At 40.5% G+C, this 27,232-nt stretch overlaps 1 protein-coding gene and 1 long non-coding RNA gene across 4 annotated transcripts; one reads left to right on the top strand and one right to left on the bottom strand.

Moving 5' to 3' along the window:
- Positions 1-779: 779 nt before the first annotated feature.
- On the top strand, positions 780-20,550 carry SLC25A31 (solute carrier family 25 member 31). Its single transcript, XM_053254138.1, has 6 exons — positions 780-1,133; positions 9,561-9,688; positions 12,543-12,660; positions 14,710-14,864; positions 17,057-17,182; positions 20,179-20,550. The coding sequence occupies exons 1-6, from the start codon at positions 917-919 to the stop codon at positions 20,377-20,379; spliced, it is 945 nt and encodes a 314-aa protein (XP_053110113.1). The 5' UTR covers positions 780-916; the 3' UTR covers positions 20,380-20,550.
- Positions 5,734-20,285, bottom strand: LOC128326728 (uncharacterized). 3 transcript variants are annotated; one of them, XR_008308225.1, is made up of 4 exons: positions 12,728-19,573; positions 11,973-12,061; positions 11,828-11,890; positions 5,734-9,417 (listed from the first exon to the last, which is right to left on the bottom strand). It is a non-coding gene; the product is annotated as an uncharacterized LOC128326728 (long non-coding RNA). The 3 variants fall into 3 exon arrangements; XR_008308223.1 differs by adding an exon at positions 19,602-20,285 and having other exon boundaries at positions 11,828-14,083; XR_008308224.1 differs by having other exon boundaries at positions 11,973-19,573.
- Positions 20,551-27,232: the final 6,682 nt, after the last annotated feature.

Consider the following 27,232-nt stretch of genomic DNA (forward strand, 5'->3'; position numbering starts at 1 on the left):
GGCTGTTGCGACTAGACCTCTGGCTGTTAGCTCTTCGATAAAATAAAAATTTGTTGAACTCTCGGTAAAAGACCTAGGAAAGTACTCAGGACCAGGCCTTCTCTGTGGCTGCCCCAGGGCTTTGGAACACACTCCCTGCTGAAATAAGAGCATCTCGTTCTCTGTTTTTAGGAGGACCCTGAAGACGTACCTATTTTCTCAGACTTTTAACTGAAATCTAATTTTTAAAATTTCAATGTTTTTTATCTATTGTGATTTTTATGTTTTGTGAATTTTAAAAGTTTTAGTTTATATTGTGTTCTAATCTGTACGCCACCTAATGATTTCTATATTAGGTGGTATAGAAATTCAATAAATAAATAGATAAATAAGCGACAACAGAGCACAGCCACTGAATTAAGTAGGAATTGGGTCAGGTCCAAGAGTAAAAGGGATATTTTCTCCCTGAAGCTGAATTCTATAAAACCTTGTGTGATACTGATGTGGATGGGGCTCGTTCCTTTTACATCAATATGATGCCAGTCAGACCTGTAGCGTGCTTAAAAATAAGTTGCAATTCAACAGATAAAGCTTGAGCACCTGCTAACTTGGTTAGAGGAGCTGTAACCCGTGGTTCCTCCTCAATCAGACCTTCTCTTTTAGTTTTCGCTTGGTCACTTCTAGGCCTCAGCCTGCTAAGCACCAAAGGTTTCCTCCAGAAGACCCAGAATTCTCATGGAAAAGGAATGATCAAGGAGGCTGCTGTGATTGGACACGTCTAGGTCATGTGGCTAATTGCATGCTTCAGGTCTGTTAGGGGTGGGAAGTCCAGTAGCTTTTTCTGAGCAGTGGCAGTTAGGAGTGTTGCCTGGTGCCAGGTAATGCTGCTTGGAGTTACTAGTTCTATCCAAGGCTCTGTGACTATCTCAGCAACATAATGCAGGCCGCAGAGGGACAGCAGATCTTTGATCCTGTCTCTTTTGGAAAGGACCTCATGGCAGGGGGTGTGGCAGCTGCTGTTTCCAAGACGACAGTAGCACCCATAGAACGTGTGAAGCTGCTGCTGCAAGTCCAGGCCTCGTCCAAACAGATCCGTCCTGACCAGCAATACAAAGGCATGATAGACTGCTTTGTGCGCATCCCGCGGGAGCAAGGTATGACTTCTCTGAAAAAATAGCCTTCCTTCAAGAGCTGGGGCTTAGAGACCAAGCTGTGAGCTGGGATTTTGAATGTCTCTCTGCCATGAATTCTAGGGTGGCATTAGGCAGGCCTTTCTTGTCTCAGCTGCCTACCTGCAATATAGTGATGATTGCAATGGCCTACCTTGCAGGATTGTTGTAAGGATTACAGGTAAATGAATGTGAACCGATTTGCACATTGCGTGGTATGAATCCCAAGTTTCATGTACTCCAAAGTAGTATCACAGTTCCCATACTTTTGGTTCGTTTTTTAAGAACTCTTTGGTTTCCCAGTTGTGTTCTCAACAAGCAGGATATTGCCATTCCCATGGTCCTTACATCTTCTCCATTCATGAATTCTAATGTAGATTCTCCTTCCTATAGCCCTTTCCTCATGTAAACTCTTCCCCCACCATCCTTAATTCACACTGTCCCATTTACTTACATGTTCATATTTGTCAGAATTGAGTACATTTTGTATAAAGCTTGATGTGGTTTTCGCACATATAGCAATCAAGGGATTAAATTTGTAGTTTGTCTTCACACTAAGGAACAGGATGGTTTCTTAGCAGGTCCTTCTCTCTGTTTTCCTCTCCTGGCTTTAAGTTAGTAATGCTGCAATCCTGGCATACCTACTTGGGAGCAAGTCCTTGATCAAACATATTTCTCTGTAAAATATATCACACTGCATATATGGAACAAACACATGGCAGTACTTTTATTTAAATGCATGTAGTCATACATCTATCTACTCTACATACTTCTCTAGCCACCAAAATAAAATAAAAATAAAACTTTTTATTGTCCCACACATACAATCCAATCCTATATCTATCTGTCTGTCTATCCTTGGAAGCAAGTATTACTGAGTTTAATGAGATTTAGTCACAGGTAAGCATACATAGGATTATAGCTTAAAATTACTTTCATCACTTCCCAACTCTCAACAATTGACCGTGACACAATTTAGTATTTCCTCCCTTTTGGAATAATAATTAAGGATCCCATAACTGAGTATATCTCTCCAAATGGTCTGCATTCTAAACTGAACAGTGGCATACATTTTTGTGAAAATGTTTTCATCTGTCTTTGAATGTTAAGGATATTTTCAAATAATCTTATAACTCTAATATTCATGTATGCGAGACATACAATGACTTCCAGCATAAGAAGCAATTTGTTTTTTTAATATTCACCTAACAGTGTTGATAACAGTATTTAGGGAATTATTGATCCTAAAGCTACAGGTTTTGTAATTAATTCTTAATTCCAACTATTATTACCTATATGTTTCTTCTGTTGTTTAATGGGCATGATATCCATTTTCTGGTTATATGCACTCACTGATGGTTGGGAGTGCATTAATGTATCGTTAAGAATTGATAATTTTCTCAAAGCATACTTATTTCATCAGCAGACTGTAGAATGATTATTTATAACCTGAACCACAGATTCTGAGCATTATAGACTTACAGGCAACTTACTAAGGAAGTGACTGAACTGAGTGAATATACTAACCCATGTGGTTAAGACTGGGCTACAAGTATTTTGACCGTGGGGTGATGAATAACACTAAAAATTTGGTAATGCATTATGCCTAAATGTGACAGTAGGTTTATGCGGTTGTAGGAAAATGTATATTTTGAAAGTATTTCTAAAAAATCTTTGACAGTTTATTTTTATTTATCTTATTTCTATACCGCCTGTTATAGACATCTCTAGGCAGTCTACAAAGTTTATGCTACTACAGCACATGACTTGATCAGTTGGGAACCTTTTGTACTTAACTGTGGTTCCTTTTTTGGAATATTTTAATGGATAGGATATGTTTTTCTTCCAATGACTGCCTGACTCTGTAATTGTCTTTGGAGAAAATAATACTAATTGAAGGCTGTCAAATTTGGGCAAGAGCCATAATTTGTTCTTTTGGCTGAATGAGATGATGAATTACTGATTGTCTTATAAATTCTGTCATCATATTGGATAACATTGATAACATATGAGTAAAACACAAACATTGGTCAATATTACCTACTATCCTCCATCCAGTGTTCTCTCTAAGGCATGCGCATGTGTGCGTGCTCACAAGTTTTTTGGATGTCTGCTCAGTTAATCTTAGATCCCACTCAGACTGAATCAGGCAGTCCCGATTCTGAGTGCATGTGTGCGCACCCTGCTTTGATACTGCCGCCCAGAACAAAACTCATTCTGCACACAGATGAAAAAAATTAAAATGAACACTGCTTCCATCAGATGTCAGAAGGTATGAAAAGCAACATTATTTTCATCAGTAGAAGAATAAACAATTACTATACAAAGGAGACTTGTCCATTGACTAATAGCTACTTTTTCACTGGACACCTTTTTTCACTCTGCACAACTTCTTGCACACCTGTCATCACTCTTTCTCGGTGGAGCTGCTTGGAACCGAACCAATACTTGCCCTATCACTTGCAATTTAAGTACTGAAGTCCTCCTACCTGCAGTGTCGTAATGCCTTCTTCAGAGCTGTGCTTAATGTGCAAGTCGACTCCCTGATGAAACAGACATTCTTGCTTCAGATCATGTTGTGAACCACTGTGGTCAGGAATAATACATGGGATTTTTTTTAGAAAAAGTACATTCATTCATATTGAGGAGCCTCATTATCCATCAGCAAATATAAGTAATCCATAGACTGCTCATTTTTTCCTTCAGATAAATGGAGTGTCTTGCTTGGCCTTGAATTGTCTTTAATACTGTGACCTGGTTCACACAATCATTCAAATCTAGGTTTAAAGTCAGCAACCAACATTTGGTGTGACTGTGTGAATTCATGCCAAGGTTACCAATATAGGTTTGTGTCTGGCGAGGAACCTGAGATTCGCACCTTGGCATGAGTTCACACAATCACACTAATGTTGGTTACCAACTACAAACCTAGATTTGAATTAGTTCATAAATCAGGGCTCTAACCTTCTGTCCTATGGCAACCTCTTCATCACTCTTCTTTTTTTGTAAAATAATAAACATTGGCATCCTTGACAATGTGTATTATTTCAATACACATTGGAAGTTTCTTGCTCTTTGGGACACGAGAGGAGGAGACATCGGAACATAGGAAACTGCCATATAATGAGTCAGACCATTGGTCTATCTAGCTCAGTATTGTCTTCACAGACTGACAGCGGCTTCTCCAAGGTTGCAGGCAGGAATCTCTCTCAGCCCACACAGGGAAACCCAGGAGTGAACTTTCAGACTCCAAAAGCCATTCCCGAAACCTTACAACCCAAGAGGGGGACCGCAACAGGAAAGTCAACTCCACAAACTAGCATGCAAGAGCCACCAGATACATCAAAAGCAGCGTCGGGGAAAACGCTATCCTTTGCTTCTGTGATCAACTCCAACAGAGGCAAAAGAATGATATACCAAGGCAGGGGAAAACCACAACCATAGTAGCTGCGGACAGACGGGCTGACTTCTTAGCTCAGTTCGAAATAGAGGATGAGATACTAGCAGCCATCTCCAGCTCTCTATCCGAAGATGACAACCCAAAGAAACGGTTTGTAATCCGGTTCCGCTATTTAGGAACTGATGAACAGAAGGCAACCAGAGACTATGTCATCAAAAGGTTAATACCGGAAGCAATGGTTTTCCCGACATCACAGTTACGGGCTGTCATCCAACTGGTGGGGTCTAACGAAATAGATGTTTGCTTGAAAAACCAGGCAGCATATCACAGTTTCTGGTCCAGCTGCAAGAAGACAGACAACCTCTATCCTGATCTTCTTGCTGGTTTTCAATTAATACCTCTTTTTAAAGCAGATACTAGGGTCCTTACGATAACCCTTCGGACCACAACAGTGCCGGCAGAAGATGTGGCTATGTGGTTGGGGAGGCACGCTAAGGTCCTAAGGGGCCCGCATGAAAGGAAGGACAGTTATGGAATTTGGATTGGCGAATATCGGTGCATAGTAGCACTACGTACAGACCCCGTAACGGGGACAATACAGCACCTTCCAAAATATTTCTTCATGGGCTCCGACAGAGCAAGCCTCCGTTACAGCGGACAACCGCCAGCATGCTACCACTGTGGGGCCTATGATCACATTAGCAAGGAATGCAACACATCACTCTGCTCCAAATGCGGAGTAAGAGGTCACAGTACTATGAGTTGCTATAAAAGCTTTCGCTGCAACCTATGCATGGAAGTAGGTCACACGTACTTCTGGTGCCCCAAAGCACATTATAATAAAAGTAATAGAGAAAGGGCAATGAAAGTGGCAAAAGTTGCTGAATCAGGGAAACAGAGAGCACAAAAACAAACAGAAGGACCACCTGAAAGACAAGAAAGACAACAACAACAACAGGATCACCCTGGGGCGGGAGAGGAAATGGACACGCATCCTTTCCCACTGGCTGATCACACAAGCTTGCAGGGTGTATCTAGGGAGACGCAAGACCAATCCTGAAAACAAACAGAGAAGGAGGTGCTCTTATTTCAGCAGGTTATAGAACCTGCTATATAGAACAGGTTATCAAGACTTCGTGTATTGATTTTGAAGCATATTGGTCAACATTGATTTTTTTGATTTTATTTATTTATTTAACAGATTTTTATACGGCCCAAAACTTACGTCTCTAGGCGGTTTACAACAAGATAAAAACAACATCAAAACAGTTAAAAACAAGAAATTTTAAACACAACAATTTACATTTTTTAAAAACAATATTCCAGAACAACATTAAAAACAATCAAAACAGTATCAGTTAAAAGCCTGAGTGAACAGATGCATCTTTAAATAGCAATAGCAATAGCAATAGCAATAGCACTTACATTTATATACCGCTCTATAGCCGGAGCTCTCTAAGCGGTTTACAATGATTTAGCATATTGCCCCCAACATTCTGGGTACTCATTTTACCGACCTCGGAAGGATGGAAGGCTGAGTCAACCTTGAGCCCCTGGTCAGGATCGAACTTGCAACCTTCTGGTTACAGGGCGGCAGTTTTACCAAAGACTTCTTAAAAATGGTCAGAGATGGGGAGGCTCTTATTTCACTAGGGAGCGCATTCCAAAGCCTTGGGGCAGCAACGGAGAAGGCCGGTCCCTGAGTAGCCACCAGACGAGCCGGTGGCAAATGCAGACAGACCTCTCTTGATGATCTTAATGGGCAGTGGGGTTCATAACGAAGAAGACGTTCTCTTAAATAAAAATATTTATTTTAAAAATAAATAAAATAAATTCCTATAATTGTCTTGTTTCAAGGCAGAAAATTATAAAAACTTCTGGAACTGAATACCCCCTTGTACCATCACTCCACCCCCCATTTGGAGGAATCTGCCCATTGCCTTAATTAAAAAGTGCAACATGCCATGCTGCCCCCTCCCCTTTTGCCCAACCCTTTACATTTCAAGAATGGCTGGGCCTTATGACTTAAGGTTTTAATTGTTGTGGGTTAATTTGTAAACTGCCCATAGATTTTATATGGGGCAGTATATAAATGCTGTTAATAAATAATAACTGTTAATAAATCTTGGAACACACCAAGCTTTTCCGATTTTCCCAAAAGTTCTTTCTTTCTTTACCTTTCCAATGTAGTGTTCCTGACAAGGCTCCTGACTTCTTAGCCCCACACTCTACAGCTCTCATTACATTCCTGTACTGAGACCTTTGACTGTACTTATTTTCCTGTACTGCCCTGTACCTCTAGAACTCTCTCTTGAAATGCATATAAAGTTTAATCTGGCTGGCTGGCTCTTTCTCCCAGCAAAGCTTACTACTTTTTCAGAGATCCTTCCCTTCTATCTCTTCTCAGCAGTCTTTCGCTTAAATTCATTCATTCATTCATATACCACCCATTCTAAAGTGGCTCAGGGCAGTTTGTGTTAAAAAAAAAAATCTCCTTGGCATCTAGTTTTTTGTTTAATGGGGCACTAACACACCACACTATTTTATCTTTAACAGCATATCCGCCAATATGTGTAAGAGGAACGTGCTTTGTCTAATGAAAATATTATGATTATTTAAAACATGCTGCATGCATGCTTGCAATATACTGTGAAACCTAGTACACCACTTTTTCTTCCAGGGGTCTTAGTACCCCCTCTGGTGGCTAAAATTTAAGAACCTAAAAACTGTTGTATTGTGTCCATCTGACAATCTATTGAAGTTGTAACTTTGACAGTGATCAGGTGCTCATGTTTTAGCATACTGTGATGTTAACAGAATATGCTATTTCCTGCCATCTATTCCCAGTCTCTGTCTATTTTAAAGCATTAGTAGTGGATGTCCTGCACTTCCTACTTAATAGCTGTTTTCTTACCATCCATGAATCAATCCAGGGTTTGTTCAGGTGGTTGTTTTTTAACAAGCCGCTTCATATTGTTCCAGGCATTGCAAAGTTGGCAGGGGGGCACACACGGGTGGACGGACACACACATACACACCATGCTGGGTGATCTCATAAGCCTACTGGAAAAAAGTAAGCTAAAAATGAGGTGTGTAACTTCTGCAATTCAGCAATCTCTAACATGGTTTGCATTTTAAGTTGCTGTAGGACATCAAGCTGATGCCTATAGAGTAAGGCACCATTTGTGAATGGAAATAATAGCTAAAGACCAGTTTGCACAACTTAGCGTGTGTGTTGAGAATATATGTTGAACAGATCTGTGCAGCAACGGCCCTGCTGTGAAGAAGTCTTGGGCTAGCTTCACACTTCACCAAAACTGCAGTTCAGCCTATATTTGCTACCACTTCTTGTTGTTGGAGGTGAGATGTCATATGAAAAATCTTAATTCCATGCCTGTTTTTGATTAAGTATAATTGTGGTTTCTTAACATGTAAATACTTTGACCCGATGATAGATGTTGGGGTACACATTTAAATATACTTTCTCCAGCATTTATCCTTTTGTAGTCATCATTATAGATCGTAATCTACTGTTTTATTCCCTTGTCTTCTAATGCTGTGAGAACCTAAGCTCTTTAAAATCTGATTTAGAATTAGCTCTCTTAAATGATGGATAGAGTTTTTCCTGATTGCTTTGTTGTTTTTGCATGGAGAATGTGCAGGGTTTGTTTTTTTAATTCGTTGTGAGGGATTCATACATTTATTCCAGCTACTGGTGTGGGATTTTGAGTGACTTGCATTTTTAGCACTTTCAAAGCAAAGTTTGTAAAGCATTATTAGACTTCGCGTGCATCTAAAGAACATCCTAGTCTATACCAGAGTGGGAAGTTGACTGTTTTTAGCCTACTTTCCAGTAGGCTTAAGAGATCACCCGGCAGTCTGTGTGTGTGTCTGTCCATGTGTGTATGCCCCTGCCCGCTATAAACTTCGCAATGCCTGGACCAATGTGAACCAACTGTAGGGACACATAGGGATGCTCAAATGGCATGGTGTGTGATGATGTAATCCACACCAATTCAAGATGGTGGTCACGTAAACTTGCAGGCGCAAGTGGGCTAACTTGTGAACCGCTTAAGTGATTTGAACCAAAATTGCTACCGCTATAGGGACACCTCAACAGCGTAGATTGTGATGATGTCATCCAACCCAGTTCAAGATGGCAGACATGTAAACTTTTGAGGAGCAAGTGCACTAACTTGTGGACATTCTAACCGATTTGAACCAAATTTGCTACAGCTGTATGAACACATAGGTATGCTCCAGTGCTGTAGTTTGTGGTGATGTAATCCACCCCATCCAAGATGGTGGACCATGTGAACTTTTGAGGTGCAAGCCGGCTATTTTGTGGACTAACTGATTTGAACCAAATTTGATACAGTTGTAGTGAGTGACACACAGGGACACCTCAGTGGTGTAGTTTGTAATGATGTCATCCACGCCGATCCAAAATGGCAGACTCATGAACATTTGAGGTGCAAGAGATCTAACTTGTGGCCCTCTATTTGAACGAAATTTAGTCCATTTGTAGAGACAGTGAAAAAAAAGTAGGCTGATTAGTTCTTACTAGAACAACTTGTTTAGTATTGTTGCCCTTGTGCCTATCAGAGCTGGGTTCAGGTTTCAGGGGCACATGACAAACTTCCCTCCATGTTCCTGTTCCTTATCTGGTGGGTTCTGAGAGACTCACTTCTTCAGGGCAATGGGCACTGGGGTGGTCTTAGCAATCACAGTGAGCACTTCTGAGAGCCCTGGACCCTTGGCAGCAAGGCTGACTCTGGCTCCTGGATTTCCAAGAACTGACGTTTCCTAATGCAGTGGTGAATTGATCGAGGTTACTAATTCAAATGATCCATAGTTCTAAAGGCATCTCTTGGTGAAGAAATGGTGAGAGATTTAAAGAGGAAAACAATTTGATCAGTTCCTTTGCAACTTGAAATGACAAACATGTATATACTATGCACTATATATTTAAGGTAATGCAAATTGTACATTTCTAAATCTTCTGTCTCTAGGATTTCTCAGTTTCTGGCGTGGCAATCTTGCCAATGTTATCCGGTATTTCCCAACACAGGCTCTAAATTTTGCATTTAAGGACAAATACAAGCAGATTTTCATGTCTGGAGTGGACAAAGACACACAGGTAAATGCTGTCTAACATTTGAATTTGATATAAATAAATAACACAGTGCCTTAAACCTTTGTAATTTGCTCCAGTCACGCAGAGGTGACTAAATTTGGATGTTCTTTTAGATTACAACCAGTGCAATTTTCAGTAGGTAGTATGTATAAGAGGTGTTGGTTTTTGCATTAAGATATACCTCTACTAGAAGAGTTACTTGAATAGTCTAAATGCCCATGTATTGCCTCTGCTTGAAGCCGAATATTTTGCTAGTATTTTTGTGAAGTAGGTCAATATCACTCCCCCCCCCCCCCCCGCCGTCTGGCTAATTACGCTAGTTTGGAACATTTAGCCCAAAGAATAAAATGATCCCTCACTATTTGGAGCAAATCGGCTTTAGCATCTACTTCACAGATTCATGGAACTTTCCAAAACTGTCCTGCTGTGACTGGTCAGGGTTTCCCAAGGCTGCAAGTGTGAGGGAGTAGTTTGGACATAATTGTCTGGCAGTTGATACTGAAGCCTGCTTCCCCAATTATTCCTTCTGAGTCTGAAAATAAATTTATTTTCAAAAGATGCTACTAGAGTTCAGGGCTTCCTCCTTCAAAGGAATATTTGCAAATGCTGTCCATCTGGATGTAATACCTCGTGTTGCATGCACATCCAACAGGAGTTAGGCCTCAAAAGGGAGCTGTAGCTGCTGCTGAACTATAACTCCCATCATTCCCATCCAGCCAAAGTTGAATAGCTATGCTCTAAACAATCATCCTCTTACATGTGCATGATTATAAGACCAAAGTAATGTGTGAGCTTGCGTTACACATTACGCAGTACTTTTGAGCATTGTCACAATAGTGGAAATAACTGCTGTGTACTTTTGGTTCATGCAGTTCTGCTCCATATGGGAGTGTAGAAAAAATGAATGTGTGAATTACCCCCCAAGTGATATTCATGTACATGCATGTGTGAATCAGCCCTGCCTCAGGGAAACAGGAAAGAATAATATATCATTACATCTTCAAACTGGAAAACACATATTTTATATTTAATGAACTGTACCTAATGGCACAGCAGGGAAATGACTTGACTATCAAGCCAGAGGTTGCCGATTCAAATCCCCACTGGTATGTTTGCCAGACTATGGGAAACACCTATATCGGGCAGCAGCGATATAGGAAGATGCTGAAAGGCATCATCTCATACTATGTGGGAGATGACAGTGGTAAACTCCTCCTGTATTCTACCAAAAGACAACCACAGGGCTCTGTGGTCTCCAGGAGTCAACATTGACTTGATGGCACACTTTACCTTTACAGTATCTATACCCTAGGACATCTTTTTGTCCGGTCTGCATCATATTATTTGAATATTTTATTGAGTTTTTAAAACTTATGCCAACATGCAGGTTTATTATATTTCTTTCTAATGCTTTCTGCATTGCCAGAAATGTATTGGACAGGATCCAGGCTAAGTTAGTTATAACTGAGTCCCATTGAAATGAATTGAACTTAAGTTATTCATGACTAATGTGTCTCATTTATTTCAATTGTGCTTAGTCATGACTTACTTAGCCTGAATCCTGCTCATTATTTTCAAAAGCACCTAAGATCTACTCGTGCTCCTTCATATTTAATCCTCCCAATGGCGCAGTGGGGAAATGACTTGACTAGCAAGCTGGCTCGAATCCCCGCTGGTTTCCCAGACTATGGGAAACACCTATATCGGGCAGCAGTGATACAGAAAGATGCTGAAAGGCATCATCTCCTACTGCATGGGAGATGGCAATGGTAAACCCCTCCTGTATTCTACCAAAGATAACCACAGGGCTCTGTGGTCACCGGGAGTCGACACCAACTCGACGACACACTTTATTTTTGATTAATATTTTATTGATATTAATATGCAGTTGCCCTGTATTTGGATTTAATAATTTGTGTTGCATGCACACTTTCTATTTTGGGTACATACATATAAGCCATTTTTGTTTTCAAACTCTTAAAGTACAAAACATGGAGTGCATTATGAAATACCTTGCAGTATAAATGATACTGAATGTAAAAGTCTTTCTGCTTTTTTTAATAACATATCATAGAATTCTAGAAATAATACTGTATTTTTGCTTAGTTAATCAGCAATAAATGTATAACTAATATTATATACCGTTTTCAAACAAAGTGTTTACAGGCCAACTTTAATGTTGTGAGTCTTTGATGCTGAATCTCCCTGTGAAACCAATGGAACAAGACAATTACAATCAACTCAGTACCCATTACTTTCAGTGAGACTTAGTCATGACTGTCTTTACCTAGCTTTAGGGTCAGGTTTTTATATCAGTACTTGTTGCATACTGATTGTAGAAAGTAACACGTTTAGTTCAGTTACTTTTCATTAGAGCTGCAAAGAAAGAAAAATAAATTTGAGTATAAAGTCAGAGTCAAACAAATGAAATGTCCCAAAAATCTAAAGAAGCCAAATTCTAAATCATCTATCTCAAAACTCAAACTTGACTAAGTTATTCCAGTTTCGGCACAGAAACTGAATTGGGGTGGATTTTGTTAGAATCTCTTACGTTATTTTATAAGCTTAAAATCTGTTTTAGACATAAGAACCAAGTTATGTTGCAAACCTTTGTTTGCCATTTACCCATTGCAAAAATCAACACACAACAGAAGTTTTGTTGGGGCTTTGTAAGAAGAATCTCAATCCCCATATCTGAGTGTTGCCACCAGGACCTTTGGTCATTTGTCTTTGTTCAAAGTGGACTATTTTGAATGTGTAAAATATTTCAGTATTTTCCATAACTTGATATATTTAACAGACTTGGAGAGTGTCACTGAACTTGGTTTTTGAACTGAACTCACTGTTTCCATTTCAGTTCCTAAGGTGGTTTGTTGCAAATCTGGCTTCTGGTGGAGCAGCTGGGGCAACATCAATGTGCGTAGTGTATCCATTAGATTTTGCACGAACTCGATTAGGGGCAGACATCGGAAAAGGTATTTCATCTTACTGAAAGGTAGTTCATTTTACTGATTTTTGTGTGTGTAGCCAGTGTTGGCTTACTTGTTTTTTAGGATCTGCTACTGAAACCCTCATGAAGAAGGGTGAACATCCATACTGCATCTTTCTGGAGGAAGGAATGTTCCTGCAAAGCCTTGTATCTGTTTAAAAACATGCAAAGTTTTCTGCTGTTTGGTATGGAAATAGCAAAAACGCCTAATCTTCTTCTTTCTCACACTTAACTCACCTTCATACGCTTGTTCTTCCTGATCAATGGCCTTTCTTGCATATTGGTGCCCTATCTCATTTTTATTAGACAGTGGATTTGCACCATTGCGCCCATTAACAGACAAGTTGGATATAATTTAGCCAAAGTCAAGCATTACAAATCTCATTTGCATATTGTAGCAGATTAAATCTTTTGTCTCAGAGCAAGCTCCTGTGAGGGGAAGGGAGAATGCTGAATCATCCCTGCTGAGCTTTCTGGCAAAGGCTGCTCTTAAATTTTTTCTGTGTTTTCAGTAGGTTCAAAAATGGCTGCCACCACCACCCCTCTCTATTACAGAGCTTGAACCTCTCTGGGCTTGTGGTGGATTTCCCAGGGAAAACTCTCTTTATTTTGCTATTGGAAAAGTACACAAATCTTCCACGTGCAAGCCTACATATAGTGAGAAAATTGATAGCTGTTGACCACCTGAGGAGACATGTTTGCACCAGAGAAATCCCCCTTTAAGCCCCCACTTTCCTGAGTTAAAAACTCACTCTGAGAGGCTTGTAAAAGAAAAGAACAAAAAGAAAAACCATTTTATTCAAATGCTACAGACTGCTTCCATCTGAGGCTTTCTCAGCTTTTAGTTAAAGGTAAAAATACTCCGTAGGTTACAAGAGTACTCCAAAAAGCACCCCAAATGATGTTGGGGTAGCATGCTTTAAAAATCGTGGTTACCCAGTTGCAAGGATCAGGTATGTAGGAAAATACAAAAGCACCTTTAAAAGCTTACAGAGTCTTTTCACAACGCCCTGGCTGGATGGGTAAAAGCTAGTGTTTCTTAGTTTTGTTATGTTACAGGTAAACAATCATAGAATAGTTTCAGGGATATACAAAGCACAAACAAGAAACTGAAAGTCTAACGCAGAATCTAACTAAACAAACTGTCCCTAAACTAAACTCCCTAAAGCCAAAGCCCAGGCTTCCTTTTTCTTGAACTCACCCAAATTCTGGTTGAGAAATCAAGCCCCTGCAGTTCTATCTTGGAAGACAGAAGCTGCAGTCATTTTTCTGCATTCATCCTCCATGGCCGCATGTGTCCTCCTGCACCCCTAGCCCAGCTTCTTCTAACAGACATACTCACCTTCCTCCCAACAGTTCTCTAGGTCCCACAGGGTTCACTTCCGGTTAACTCTTTAGGGGAGGAGTGGCTGATCACGATAGATAGATAGATAGATAGATAGATAGATAGATAGATAGATAGATATCTTTATTTCGGTCATTGACCAGCAATTCACTACACATATACATGCTTAACTCTTCATTAAAATCAATGGAACTTAACAGTGCTTAACTTTCGTTCAGTTATATCTGGTGCTTCCAAAATGGTGAATCCACTTGGCTGGAAAATACCAGTAAGTTGTGGCAGTTTTGTGACAATCTGCAGAGGAAGCATGACAGACTAAACTAAGAAAGATGGGGAAATATTGTATTTGGGTCAGGTGGCCCTTTTGTCTGTCCTGACTCAAGATAGACAAAAGCACCAATCAATTTGTGAATCCCATAATAAATTTGTTCAGAATTACTGTAGAATGTAGCTTTGTATTAAACTATTACACTGGACTTTTCTGATTTAATTGGCAGATAGAGTAAGATTGCGTTAGATAGCACTGATCTCTGAACAATGATGCAGATGTCAAAGAAGATTCATTTTGTATATATCTTCATCAAGCAACTACCTTTATTTAGTTATTTGTGTTTATTATCTCTGAATGCATCACAGATAGCAGTGCTGTCCAACTGCCTTCAGTAAACTATTTTTTCCCTTTCATTTCAGGTGCTGCAGAGCGGCAGTTCAAAGGCCTTGGTGACTGTATTATGAAAATAGCAAAAACAGACGGACTGCCTGGCCTATACCAAGGATTTGGTGTTTCTGTACAGGGAATCATTGTTTATCGGGCGTCCTATTTTGGATGTTATGACACCATAAAAGTAAGTTTTGGGGTCAAAATCACACTCTTGTAAATTGCCTTCATTTGGACTATTTCTATACCAGTTCTCTCACTCAATATACTTTGCAATATTTGTCTGATACTTTACAGTACTGATCTTTACAGTATTTATCTTAGTGCAGTTCTGATTCATTGTGAGAGCATCCCTCTGAACGTCAGCATTATTAATCCTATTGCACAAACTGGTAACTGAGAGTCAGAGCTAAAGATTGCCCAAAGTGACCCTGTGGTTAATGATGATGCTAGTATCACAGCCAGTTGTTTACACACACACACACACCCCATTAATTTCTTACTGGGACCAAAGCTCTGATGCACATATGAAGCCCCCTCACTCACATCGGTTGCTCTTTTCATTTCGACCTAGTCTATAATAAGCCTCAAATTTTGGCTATTGGTACCATCTAAGTGGACAAATACTCATAGTGGTTTTTTGCAACATCGACCTCCCTAGAGATGGGAAGTAGATTAGCACTGTTGCACTTACAGATTTCTCTGTATTATCACTCCTTCTTTATTCCTACCCCCAAGTGATTAGGATGAAATTGCAGTCATTTTTGCACAGAGGAAAGGGTTAGGGTCATGGTTAGGGTAATAATGAGCAAATTGCTGTACTCACTCCATGAAGTAATCTTTGGAGTACATTCCTGCCAATTTTCATTTCCATTCCTCTTACAACATCAATAAAATTTTATAGTAGTGTTTGTTTTTAAAACAGCTTTTAAAACACCATTGTGAATTTATCTGCTGCAGGCCCAATGGTCAAGGCAAGAAAAGCATAACATACTGGAAGCTGGAAGTATTGCAATGTTATCGCCTGTTTTCCATCCATAGGGGTATAGACTTTGTCAAAAATCCCAATGAGCATTCGTCCTGCGAGATAGTACGAACCACCCCAGCTGGCTCATGTACTAACTGAAGAATCGAACCAACATGTGCATTGCTTTGCACACAGACATTTTATATCCACTACTGAATTAAATGAGGCAACCCTCCATTCAGCACTTCTGTATGTCAATCGGAGGCCATGTTTGAGTGGACAGTAGTGTGTAGAGCACTTTATGTTGATTAGCTTGTTAGTTCTTTTTATGACCTTATGAGATAGACCAAAGCTGTGCTTAATTTGGGGACAGGAGACTGAAGCTGAAAGACTAGAAAGTGACTCAACCACTCTGTGAGTCTATGACTGAGAAGGTCTTCCATGACCAAGTCTGCTCTGCTCAACTGACTAGACCAAGTCTAGTCTACTCACTAGACCAAGGGTGACTAGCTTCTATAGACTTCAGAGGTAGCAATATTCTCTGCACCAGGAACCAGAACATCTTTGTCAAGGATCTATCTTATTTATTTATTATTTCTCTATGTAAACCGCCCTGAGCCATTTTTGCAAGGGCGGTATAGAAATCAAATAAATAAATAATAAATTAAGGATGGTCAGGCTCTATAATAAATATTGCATTATCTGGTAGGAGTTCATGGTATGATGTTGTAATATTTGCTGCTGCAAATAATAGAAAATGATGCCAGAAGAAACTGAAGCATGGAACAAAAAAATGTGCAGCTCTTTCTACCACTAAATTCAAGTTGCAGCCCTAGCTTTTAGTTTTTTGCTTGTGTTCCCAGTAAATATTTCCCTCCATGTACCCACTCACAGACACTTGAGTTCCCATTGTAATTTCATGTATTCACATAGTAAGAATTCGTGGAGGGATAGAGACGAAGGATGGAACATGCTTGAAAGATTCATTCAGAAATCAGATTGGCATTGAAATAAACACAAACTTGTTAACTGTTACCTTAAAAGTAAACCTGAGCAATATTTTTAATTGGTTTTAAAATAGTTAGGAAGTCTAAGCGGAGGATAAAATTGTTCTGAAGGCTTTATCTGACCCAGAGGGCACCAGTTGTAATCCCTGTGCTGGTCTACATTGACTGTTATCCTTTTATATTGTTGAAAATATTATTTTTGTTTTATTGGCATGCCACACACAATGGATTTTGGGTAGGTGTTCTTTTTATTTATACTGAGAATGTGGTGTGTGAAATAATTTATTCTTCAAAACTCTGCACCAAAGAGATGCTAGAACAACATGATGATATGACACCACCAGATTTTATGTTTATGTTCTTAGAGTAGTCTGATTATTTCTTACTTCATTTTTTCCTTCTTAGGGATTACTGCCAAATCCAAAAGAAACACCATTCCTTGTGTCGTTTGCAATTGCTCAAGCTGTGACTGTATTTTCTGGGATACTATCATACCCCTTTGATACTGTCAGAAGACGCATGATGATGCAGGTAGGCAATATATTTAGCAAGTGTTGGCTTTTATCAGTATCCGAGATAATGCACATATTGCCATGAGTCATGTTTTGATGCACCTTGTCGTAACTCTCTCCTCACATACATTTTCCAAAGTAGGTAAACATTATGGGTAGTATCCAGACTAAATATTGTGTGAGCAGAACTCTTCTGCTCATGCAAGGGGGGCATGCATCACCCCTCCCACACACACACACCTGTTGCTGATGTCCCCCAACTCTCAGGAACGTATTTTCAGAGGACACAGGATGCTGCAGAGGGAAGGAGGGACATGCAGAAGTGTTCTGCTCAGGCAACTCTTTGTTTAGTGAGTAGCAAGCAAGTGCTTCACAAAGCTCCTGAAGTGATCATCCAAACAGGGCCTAAGCATATTTTGCATTTTTCTGTCTCTTTTCTCCTTAAGAACCTATTGTTGTTATAGGATTTTAGTCAAATTCAGCAAGGTCATTCCTGCCATACACTGTGGTGTGGACTGCAGTCCTGAGAATGTTTGCTCAGTAAATTCCACTGAGTTCAATCGGATTTACCCCCTGGCAAGTGTGCTTAAGATTGCAACCTTAGTGACAGAAACACTGATAAAGGGGGTATGCATAATGCAAAGAATCTATACATGAAACATTGACGAATGGGCAGGAGGAAATCTCTCGATGAAATTGTAATATGCGCAAATCCCTAGGTTGAAAGTTTAACAGCATAATCCTATGCATGTTTATTCAGAAGCAAGTCACATTATGCTTGGTGGGACTTGCTCCTAGGCAAGTGTCACAGAGTTGCAGCTTGTGAGTGGAATCCTGAGCCCTTAAAACAATTGAATCTTTCCTACTGACTTTAGTTAGGTGTGGATTACATCCTAAATTACAGAACACAGTGGAGAAATATCTCATTTATTTCCTTCCATGTCTTTTCATTAATTTCTGTAGATTAGGACCAAACTGCATGTTTAGTTAGTCAGTTTGGCTCTGTGTGTGTTTGTGAGTTTCAGTTTAAATAGAAGCTGCAGAGGCTGGGATGGGGGAAGAAGATCAGGATTAGAACCACCGCATGTAAGGAGATAATATTTAATCCTTTGTCACCACCATGCCATGGTTCCAGTGGAAATCATGCTCCCAAAGCATTATAAGCCCCACCAGGAGAAAGGTTTTTCCATTGGCTTGAAGGTGCATAATCTAACATAAAGGTCTCATTTGGACGTTTTTAAAAAGTGCTGCTGTAACCATGCACATTGATGCAAATGGGTAGGAGTCCTAACCCATCAGTCATCAGTGCTCTCTGCTGCTCACGCTTAGAGCAGGATTTGTGTGAACAGGGAAGCGCCCTATCCATAATGGTGGTTGCTTCTGTAATTGTAAATAATAGATCTCTGAGGTAAATACATCTCTCTGGTAAACAATAGATCTCTGAAGTGATACATGTTCCTTCACAATCTGGGTTCTGTACCTGCTCAGTAGCCCACTGCTGAAGAATTCCAAATTATTTGAGGCACCCTTTGGCTCTGCTGAATCGTGTCCGTGTGCTACTGTTAATTTTGAAAGGAGAGCACCTTTCTTCTCAGTTCCTTCTCAGCCACCAGTAGAAGGAACTCAGCTTCGTTCCTCAGCTTTTTCTTCTGACCTCTTCTGGTTTGAATTTGGACTGTTTCTTCAACTATTCCTTTGCTAATTTCTTCAGCTTGTTCCTCTGATAATTTTCAGCTTGACTCAGGCTGTTTCTTTGGCTTATTCTCCTGCCTTTCCCTCAGAAGTCTGCATCTCGGTGATTTCCCTCACTTTCAACATCAGTCTGTTGTTGTTTTTCCAATTTCCCCCTTTTTCTCAGGAGAAATCACCCTGATTTGTTTTGTGTCCATATCTGCCCCCCCCCCACCAGAATCACCCCAGATTCTATTTGGATTCAATTCAATTCGGATTTGGAGCGATTGGGACCACATATAAAGGTCATAGGGGTAACAAATTTGGGTGGCGGGTAGGTCCCCGTGTGAATAAGACATTGCATGCAGTCATCTTTCAGGGGGGAATATGCCTTTTATAAACTAGCTGTTTGCAAATATCACATTTGTGAGCTGCCCACACTGAAAGGGCAGGGTATACATATTTTAAATAAATAAAATGTTATTGATATTTTAAATACATTATATCACCAAGACTGGCATTTTAGTCCAAACCAGTTATTTTCTCATAGCTATGAAATTGCTTTTATAATCCATTAGCTCCTCTACCATCAGTTTAAGAGTGAAGTAGAGCAGCTAATGAACCACTAATAATAATAATAATAATAATAATAATATTTATTATTATCTTCTTCATCATCATCATATTAAAAGAATACCTTCTTTCCTTTTGGATAATTCTGTCCCTCTCTCTCTTTTGAGAAACCCACCAATATACTTCTGGCTTACCTCCAGTTTTTAGAAAATCCAAAATCTTCTCCAAGGTGTGTGTGAAACTGACCTCCTCAAATGTGGGTTTTCAATAATCCTATTTTTTTAATTTAAAAAAATCTTAAATTTAAGGAAGCCTTGCCCTCAACATTTGGAAAATCTGAATTTTTCTTCCAGATGCATATTCACTGATTCTTTTTTAAAAAAACAACAAAAACCACCACTCCAAAAAACAACCTTGTAACGTTTGGTGAAAATCCACTGAAGAACAATGTTCCAGAAACATGCTGCAGACATTATCCAAGAATCAGCACGCTTCAAAACACCCTAAAGAGAAGTGACCTCATTTAACTCCTAAAGCTTAAATGAAATGCCACACGAAGATCACAGTCTTGCTAAAATTAGCTGCAGAAAGCTACATCAGGGAAGTGTTTACTCACTAAGGTTCTTATACTGAAACACAGGCAGAGTTAGAAATAGGTGTTTCCAGATTTAATATTACAAAAATTCTCAGTATGGTAGAAAAAACCTTTCTGCATATCAAGCATGTATATTTTCTATTAATCTCACTGTGTCTCAAATTTCTTGAATGCAGAGCGGAGAGGCTGAACGTCAGTACAAAGGAACTATTGACTGCTTTATCAAAATATACAGACAAGAGGGAATAAATGCCTTCTTTCGGGGAGCATTCTCAAATATTCTTCGTGGGACAGGAGGTGCTTTGGTATTGGTCCTATATGATGAAATTAAGAAGTTTCTCAATATTGATATTGGATCAAGCTCAGCAGGTGACTAAAGCCACTGATGAGAATTTTTCTGCATAACACACAGAGATAGAAGTCTTACTGTTTTGAAATTTTTGTTATTCATTATTATACCACAAGTGCTGTAATAAAGTCAACAGTTCAGCATGGTTCTGTATTTACTCTTATTCTATTAAAGCATCCAAAGAGTGGTTTGTCTCTGATCATAAAGAGTTGTATTTGTTTGTTTTACCACTTGTTTGTCATTTTCAAATACCTGGCTTTCTTTTCCGCTCTATTCCTTCCGTCATTCATTCAAAGTCACAATCCAGGCTGTTGCTATTTTTATATTACAGATGGAAACTTGTTAAATAGGAATAACTAATGACCTGCCCAGAGCCCTCCAGCTTAATGTAGAAGCTAAGACATTAACCCAGGGTTTCTCAGAGCCAAGTCCAGTAATGTCCTATGGACTTCTACTTTTTTCATGTGTACAAAGGAAAAAAGGCCTTCCCCAACAAGACAATATATTTAAAACACAACTCTTTAGCACTAATATAGCTCTAGCCTAGCCCTGTTCAGGCTAGCAGTGCAGTAACTCGTTCCTAGTGATGATGAATGGAGATAGTTATCTTTGCTGCTGGAAGGATCAGTAATAGCAGGATTAGTATTGCCTGTTCAGAGATCTTGTTTTGTTTAGCAGTGTTGTTTGCCCTCCAGTGCTGAGGAAGAGAAGGTACAAGGGGAAAGCAGATAATCATGTTATGGAAACAGACTGCCCAGAGTGCTGGGTTTTAAGGGAGTTAGAATTCTAACTGTATGTCATGAGCAGAACTGCACAGTCCAATACGGGTTTCCTCAAACAGAACTCCCACAGTTTTCAGTGGGGTTTACCCCCAGGAAAATGTGCATAGGATTGTAGTTGGGCAGCAAAATCCTATGCAGGTTTACCTGGAAGTAAGTTCCACTGTGCATGATGGGGCTTATTCCAAGCTAAGTGTCAACAGATGGTAGTTTGTCACTATCCAATGCACACTTACTTTGGAGTAAGTTCCATGTGAAACTTACTTCTAAGTAAACCTCTATAGGATTTTGCTTCACAACTACAATCCTTTGCACCAGGGGCGTAGCAAGGTTGGAGTGGGCCCAGAGACAAGATTTTAAAATGGGCCCCCCCCCACCAAAGTCCAGGGCCTCCGCACACCCCAGGACCCCAAGGATTTAAGTCTGATATTCCAAAATAAGTATGCTGCCTGCAAATACATTTCACTGAATACACACACACACACGTCACAATATATAGTGACATACATTGAGTACTATACATTTGGATTACTTTTAATGCCTAGAACACACTAGAAAGATGAATTATTAAAATGGGCCCCTCGCTGCAGATTAGCAAAGGAGACTTTCAACCATGCAGGGTGAACCTATGTTTGTTTTCCCAGAATTCTGAACAAATTCAGTCAAGTTTGATTGCAGGAGGTTTTTCACAGGAGGCTTTTAAAGCCCTTTAAGACACATCTCCTCTGGAATGGAGGTGCTGCATTCACATGTTGGCCAGATTTACCCTGAAGTCCCTGCAAGTTATTGGGGAGCAGTTCACACACAAGAAAAATAAAATAAAAGCACCACACATGCTTCACAGTTCTCACTCAGACCTTCTGGGTTGCAAAACAACTTGAACATAAGTGCATTTATAAATGAATGAATGAATAAATAAAATTAATAAAATACTGTTCCAGAAGTTTTTGCAATTTTCTGCCATGAAACAAGCCACTTATAGGACTTTTTAGATAGTTTTTTTTAAGTCAGCAAATTTTCCAAGCTGTTTCAAAATAAATATTCAGAGACTTCTCGGTCCCTCCTCCCCCCCCCATATCAAAGCCCTATGGCAAGCAGATCCCTATATATCCAGGGGGGCGGGCGGGAAAGGTAACCACAAAAAGGAGTTCACACTCTACCTGGCAAATGCTGGTCTGGGTTAAGCAGGGCAGCAAGGGGTCTTCTGCTGCAGAGAACACTCTGGCTGCCTCCTCCTTCCTGGCTTGCTTGGGCCCTACTCGAGTTCAGGCTTCACTGCGGCCTACACGGAGGCCTCCCTGGAAGCCCCGCCGATCAGCTGAGAGGCGGGAGAAAAGGAGCTCTTTGCAGCTTGCCTGCTGCTTCGATTGCGGGCCAGCAGAACAAGCAGGAGAGACGGCGAAGAGGGCAAGTGGCTGAGAGGCTATGGGGCTGGGCAGGGGGCAGTGGGGAGTCACATGAGGTGCCCCTGGGGTGCCCCTCCAGGCAGTGGGGCCCCCAGACAACTGTCTCCCCTTGCCCTATCATTGTTACGCGCCTGCTTTGCACAGTTTCCTAGAAGTAAACCCCATTGCACACATGGGCTTCCTTTGAAGAAACTCATATAGGACTGTACTGTTCGTCACAGAAATTCTATTAAATATAAGTTAGTTTGGAAAGCTACTGCACTTCCTAGGCAGCTTTAAACATGCTTTGGAGAACTGGAGAGAGAATGGAAAGCTGCCATCTGTTAGCCACACCTAGGAGAAGAACATTGATTTGCTCAGCTGTCCTTTGATTCAAATGATGTCACTAATGTCTGTCCCATAAACTTCCTTGGTAGGGAAAATTACACAATTTGGATAAAACCCTGACACCTGACAGATAAGGAGAATGCACACTGGACAAGCAGATATGGTGGGCTCAGTGAAGTCTAGCATTATCTGTTTCAAATCAAATGTGGCAAAGCATGGAATCATGTTGTAAACTGAATGGCTCATTTCTTAAACCACCACTATTGCCTCAAAATAGAAAATGAAGGTGGGGGAGGGAAGTGAATGATATCTGCTCATCATTCAGCAGATGGTGGGAGTGTAAAACATCTTACTATATCCATGCAGGAGAATCTTTTGCTTCCTGCATCTCTTTCATTCTTGCAGAGTAAACACCTGCGGTGATAACAGATGCTGAGTTGGCTGTACCCTGAAAGTGTTTGAGAAAGGACAAAACTAAAGTCATATCTGCATGCCAAGCTTCCATATGCCTGCTTTTTAGGATGCCAAAAAGAGATCTCAGTAGATGGGGTTTTAAGATGAAGGCACTCTCAGGTCTCCTGGAAATCTGGGCCATTCTTTTCCATATCACAGAAATTCATAAAGTGCCTTCATAGGAAATATGCTAAAAATATCTGGGGGAATCAGAGGGAGGGATCTGTGAGTCTGCTCCCCCCTCTTCTCTGAAAAGGGTCTCACTATTTGTGGACCTTCAAAAGACTATTGCATACATGTTTCCTCTTACATAAACTACACCATTCACTGACACTTTGAGGCAAGAAGGAACAGTAAAATATGAAAGAAGAAACTTAATACATTGATGCAATCGCACAACCAGCATAGCATTAAGGGCAAAAGATCTAGAAATGCAAAATTATGGCTCCCACAGCAATTCAAAAAAATCAAATTTGTTTAGTTTGGGGATGCATTTTATAGGACTGCACAAGGTGTTAGATTTAATGGTTTATTTTTCAAAAGCAGTGCTACTCAGTTGTAGCTCTTAAGGGAGGTATAATGTTGGAAACTGACGATGCCGGTAAATTGCTTTACAGCCTGCTGCATCGAGATGTTTGGGGCAGAAATCATGGCTAAGCACAAGTGGTAATAAGATGCAGGATACTTAGTCTCCTTTAGTGAATCCCTCTGGCGGGTAGCTCATCTCTCAAAAATGGGTTATATTGGTGGAGACTGCTGAATGAAATAAGAGCATTTGTTTTAAATTTAACCTTTGTTAGAGGAAATTCTGTGCATTCCAGAATAGCAGAACAGCCTTTCTTAAAGCAACAGTGTAGGTTTTCCTATCTTCAGCAAAAAGGGAGTGCAAATTTCACTTGCTTATTCAGTATAATAATGATGTTTGAGCTCTGAAATACATTTAAAAGCAAAATGGCTGTGTGTGTTTGTGGGGGTTAGTTTCTAACCTTGCAGTTTTGTTGTACCAGATCAGCAGGGCATGGCATGGCATATGAGAAAGCACAGGGCATCATATTCAGTTTGATTATCTTTTTGAAACCATAGGTCATCACAAATGAAAGCAAATATGGTTATTCACATCATGTATATATGTCATGTGTGCTAGTCTGGAAAGAACACAGTGCCATATGTTGCATACTTATCCTGGTCTGTCAATACAATTTTCTGGAAACAAAGTTCCACGAAGGCTTTGCTCTAAGTGCAAAATACTGCTTCATAGACTCACACCAGCTGAAGATGATAGATTTGTTAAAAACCGATACCACTGTGAAAACAGGGTGCTACAAATATTAGGAAGAGTATCATCTTCAGATAATGCTAATTATTAGTAAAATAACTAGCTATTGTTATGGTTGCTGCAGCAATGCCTTTGGGTAAACAATAATCAGCTGCATGTAGCTGCTTGCTTCCAACATGTCGCTTTCTTGCTGAAGTTAGCCTCATTATTTTCTTCCTAGAAAATAGATCCATGAATCTGTAAGCAGTGCATTTTTATTTCTTTCAGTGTGGTGACACTTAGAAGCATGCGCTAAGGCACTTCTGGATCACTGACATCTCTCTGAAAAAGGAAAACAGTGATTTACCGCTGAAGAGATGAACTGAGATGCTGACTACCTTCACTCCCATTGATATCAGGCCTGTTCATTTTGCATTCTTTCTGCAATGCAGTGCAGGCAACTGATGCAAGATCCTATGGGAAGTAAAACCGGTTTCTTTAGTACACATTCTGCAGAAATCCCTCTGACACTGTGCTCTAACTAGTAATTGCTGCAACATTCACATGGAGATTGATATGGCATGGTTACCACATGTTCTGGATGACACAGAAAAGTTTAAGCAAAGCAACTGCCATGAGAAAGGTATAAGCCGCTGATTGTTTAAAAACCATGGAGCAAAGTGACTACTAATTTTCTTTCTGAAGTAAAGCACCCCTCCCTCTTAAGTGCAACATTATTATTAACTGTCAAGGAGATGAGGCCAGTCGTTGACTGAGCAAAATCATTTTGTATAGTGTTCAGCGGGGCCCCACATCAGTTTTACCGGCTCCGACGTTCCTGCGGCAGCCAAGGCCAGAGAGACCCCAGGCGGGGCAGGTGGCCAGGCAGAGCAGCCCAAGGAGTAGCCAGCCGAGATGCTGCAAGGCCAAGGGGCCAGGGCAAGGGTGGGGGTGAGTGGGGGAGGAGGAGGCAGCAGCAGTCAGAGGCACAGCTGAGAGGGGTAAGGGTGAGAGCAGCCTGATATGACAGGGCGGAGGTCCAATCAGTTGGGGCGGGAGATGCATCAGTTGTCAGGAGGGATTTAAGGCAGGCTCGGCCAGTGATGAGGAGCAGTTGGAGAGCAAGTGGTGGAGGCCGAGGCGTAACTATAGGGGGGGCAGGGGGGGCACGTGCCCCGGGCGCCATCTTTTCTGGTCACGTGGGGGGCGCCGCCATGACCATTTTTTTTTTATTTTTTAAAAATTTTTTGTTAATACAAATGTTTCCTGCTCAGTGCAGCAGTGATGCAGCAGTCAAGGGAGCGCATCAGTGCCCCCTTCCCCACGAGCGGTCCCTTCTGCACTGCCTGCGCCCCCCCCCCATTGCTTTGCTGGCGCCTGGCAGCCAGTCAGTGGCCTGGCTTGGCGGCGGCGGCGGGCGCTTGTGAGGAAAAACCTAAGTATAATGTGGTATGTTGGGGGGGGCGGGGGGCACATGGGGGGGCGCCATTTCAGTGCTTGCCCTGGGCGCCGTTTTCCCTAGTTACGCCTCTGGGTGGAGGCCTCTAGAGAGAGACTGCCACAGTGATGCCAAGGAACCTGGAGAAGGAGTAGGACTTGGGTGACCCAAACCTCTTTCCCTCAAAGACTCTGAAGCCCTTGGGGGAAGTGAGAAGGAGAAGTAAACAAGAGAATGGCCATGGAGAGACCAGGGTTGTGACACGCAGATTACACTTATAGGAAAGTTTGACAAACTTATTTATTATTTATTTATTTGTAGTTTTATACCACCCAAAACTTAAGTCTCTGGGTGGTTTACAACAAACTAAAAACAGAAAGTAAAACATTAGTTAAAACAAAAAAATTAAAACTTTACAACAACTTACAATTTTTAAAACAACATTTTAAAACAGCATTAAAACAATGTTAATTAAAAGCCTGGGTGAACAGATGTGACTTTAAAGACTTTTTAAAAGCTGTCAGAGATGGGGAGGCTCTTATTTCACTAGGGAGCACATTCCAAAGCCTTGGGGCAGCAGTGGAATGAAATGAAATGTAACATGAAAGCACATGAAATGTGCTTGCAAAAAGGGAACTAAAAATAGTTCTAAACTTGTAGAACTTCAACTTCAAACATTGTTCATTTTATTGAATAGTTACCAAACAAAGTTAATTTGAATCTAAGAAAGATTCTCTTTGGGCCTGATGTTGTATTTGAATTATTGATCTGATTACTGAGTGTAAAAATATCTGTTGAGAGCAATATGAAATGATTATATTCAGAATGTCTTCTTTTAAAAATATTTTTAGAATTATTTCAACCTTTCATCCAGCATATTCTGGTGTAAAAAGTAGCTAATTTCAGCTAATTTTAGTGGAAGGATTGCTTGTGCAAAAATTTAAATTAGTATCTGTAGGTAATGGCGAAATTATATAGTTATGGTTACATAGACTTGGTTACAGTAGGACAGGCAGAGGCTCCCAACCTCTGAGTGGTTGGGATCACTCTAAGTGGTTAGAGTGCTGGACTAGGACCAGGGAGACCTGAGTTCAAATCCCCATTCAGCCATGAAACTAGCTGGGTGACTCTGGGCCAGTCACTTCTCTCTCAGCCTAACCTACTTCACAGGGTTGTTGTGAAAGAGAAACTCAAGTATGTAGTACACCGCTCTGGGCTCCTTG

Source organism: Hemicordylus capensis, chromosome 5 (genome assembly GCF_027244095.1).
Source record: "Hemicordylus capensis ecotype Gifberg chromosome 5, rHemCap1.1.pri, whole genome shotgun sequence".
Classification (NCBI taxonomy): Eukaryota; Metazoa; Chordata; class Lepidosauria; order Squamata; family Cordylidae; genus Hemicordylus; species Hemicordylus capensis.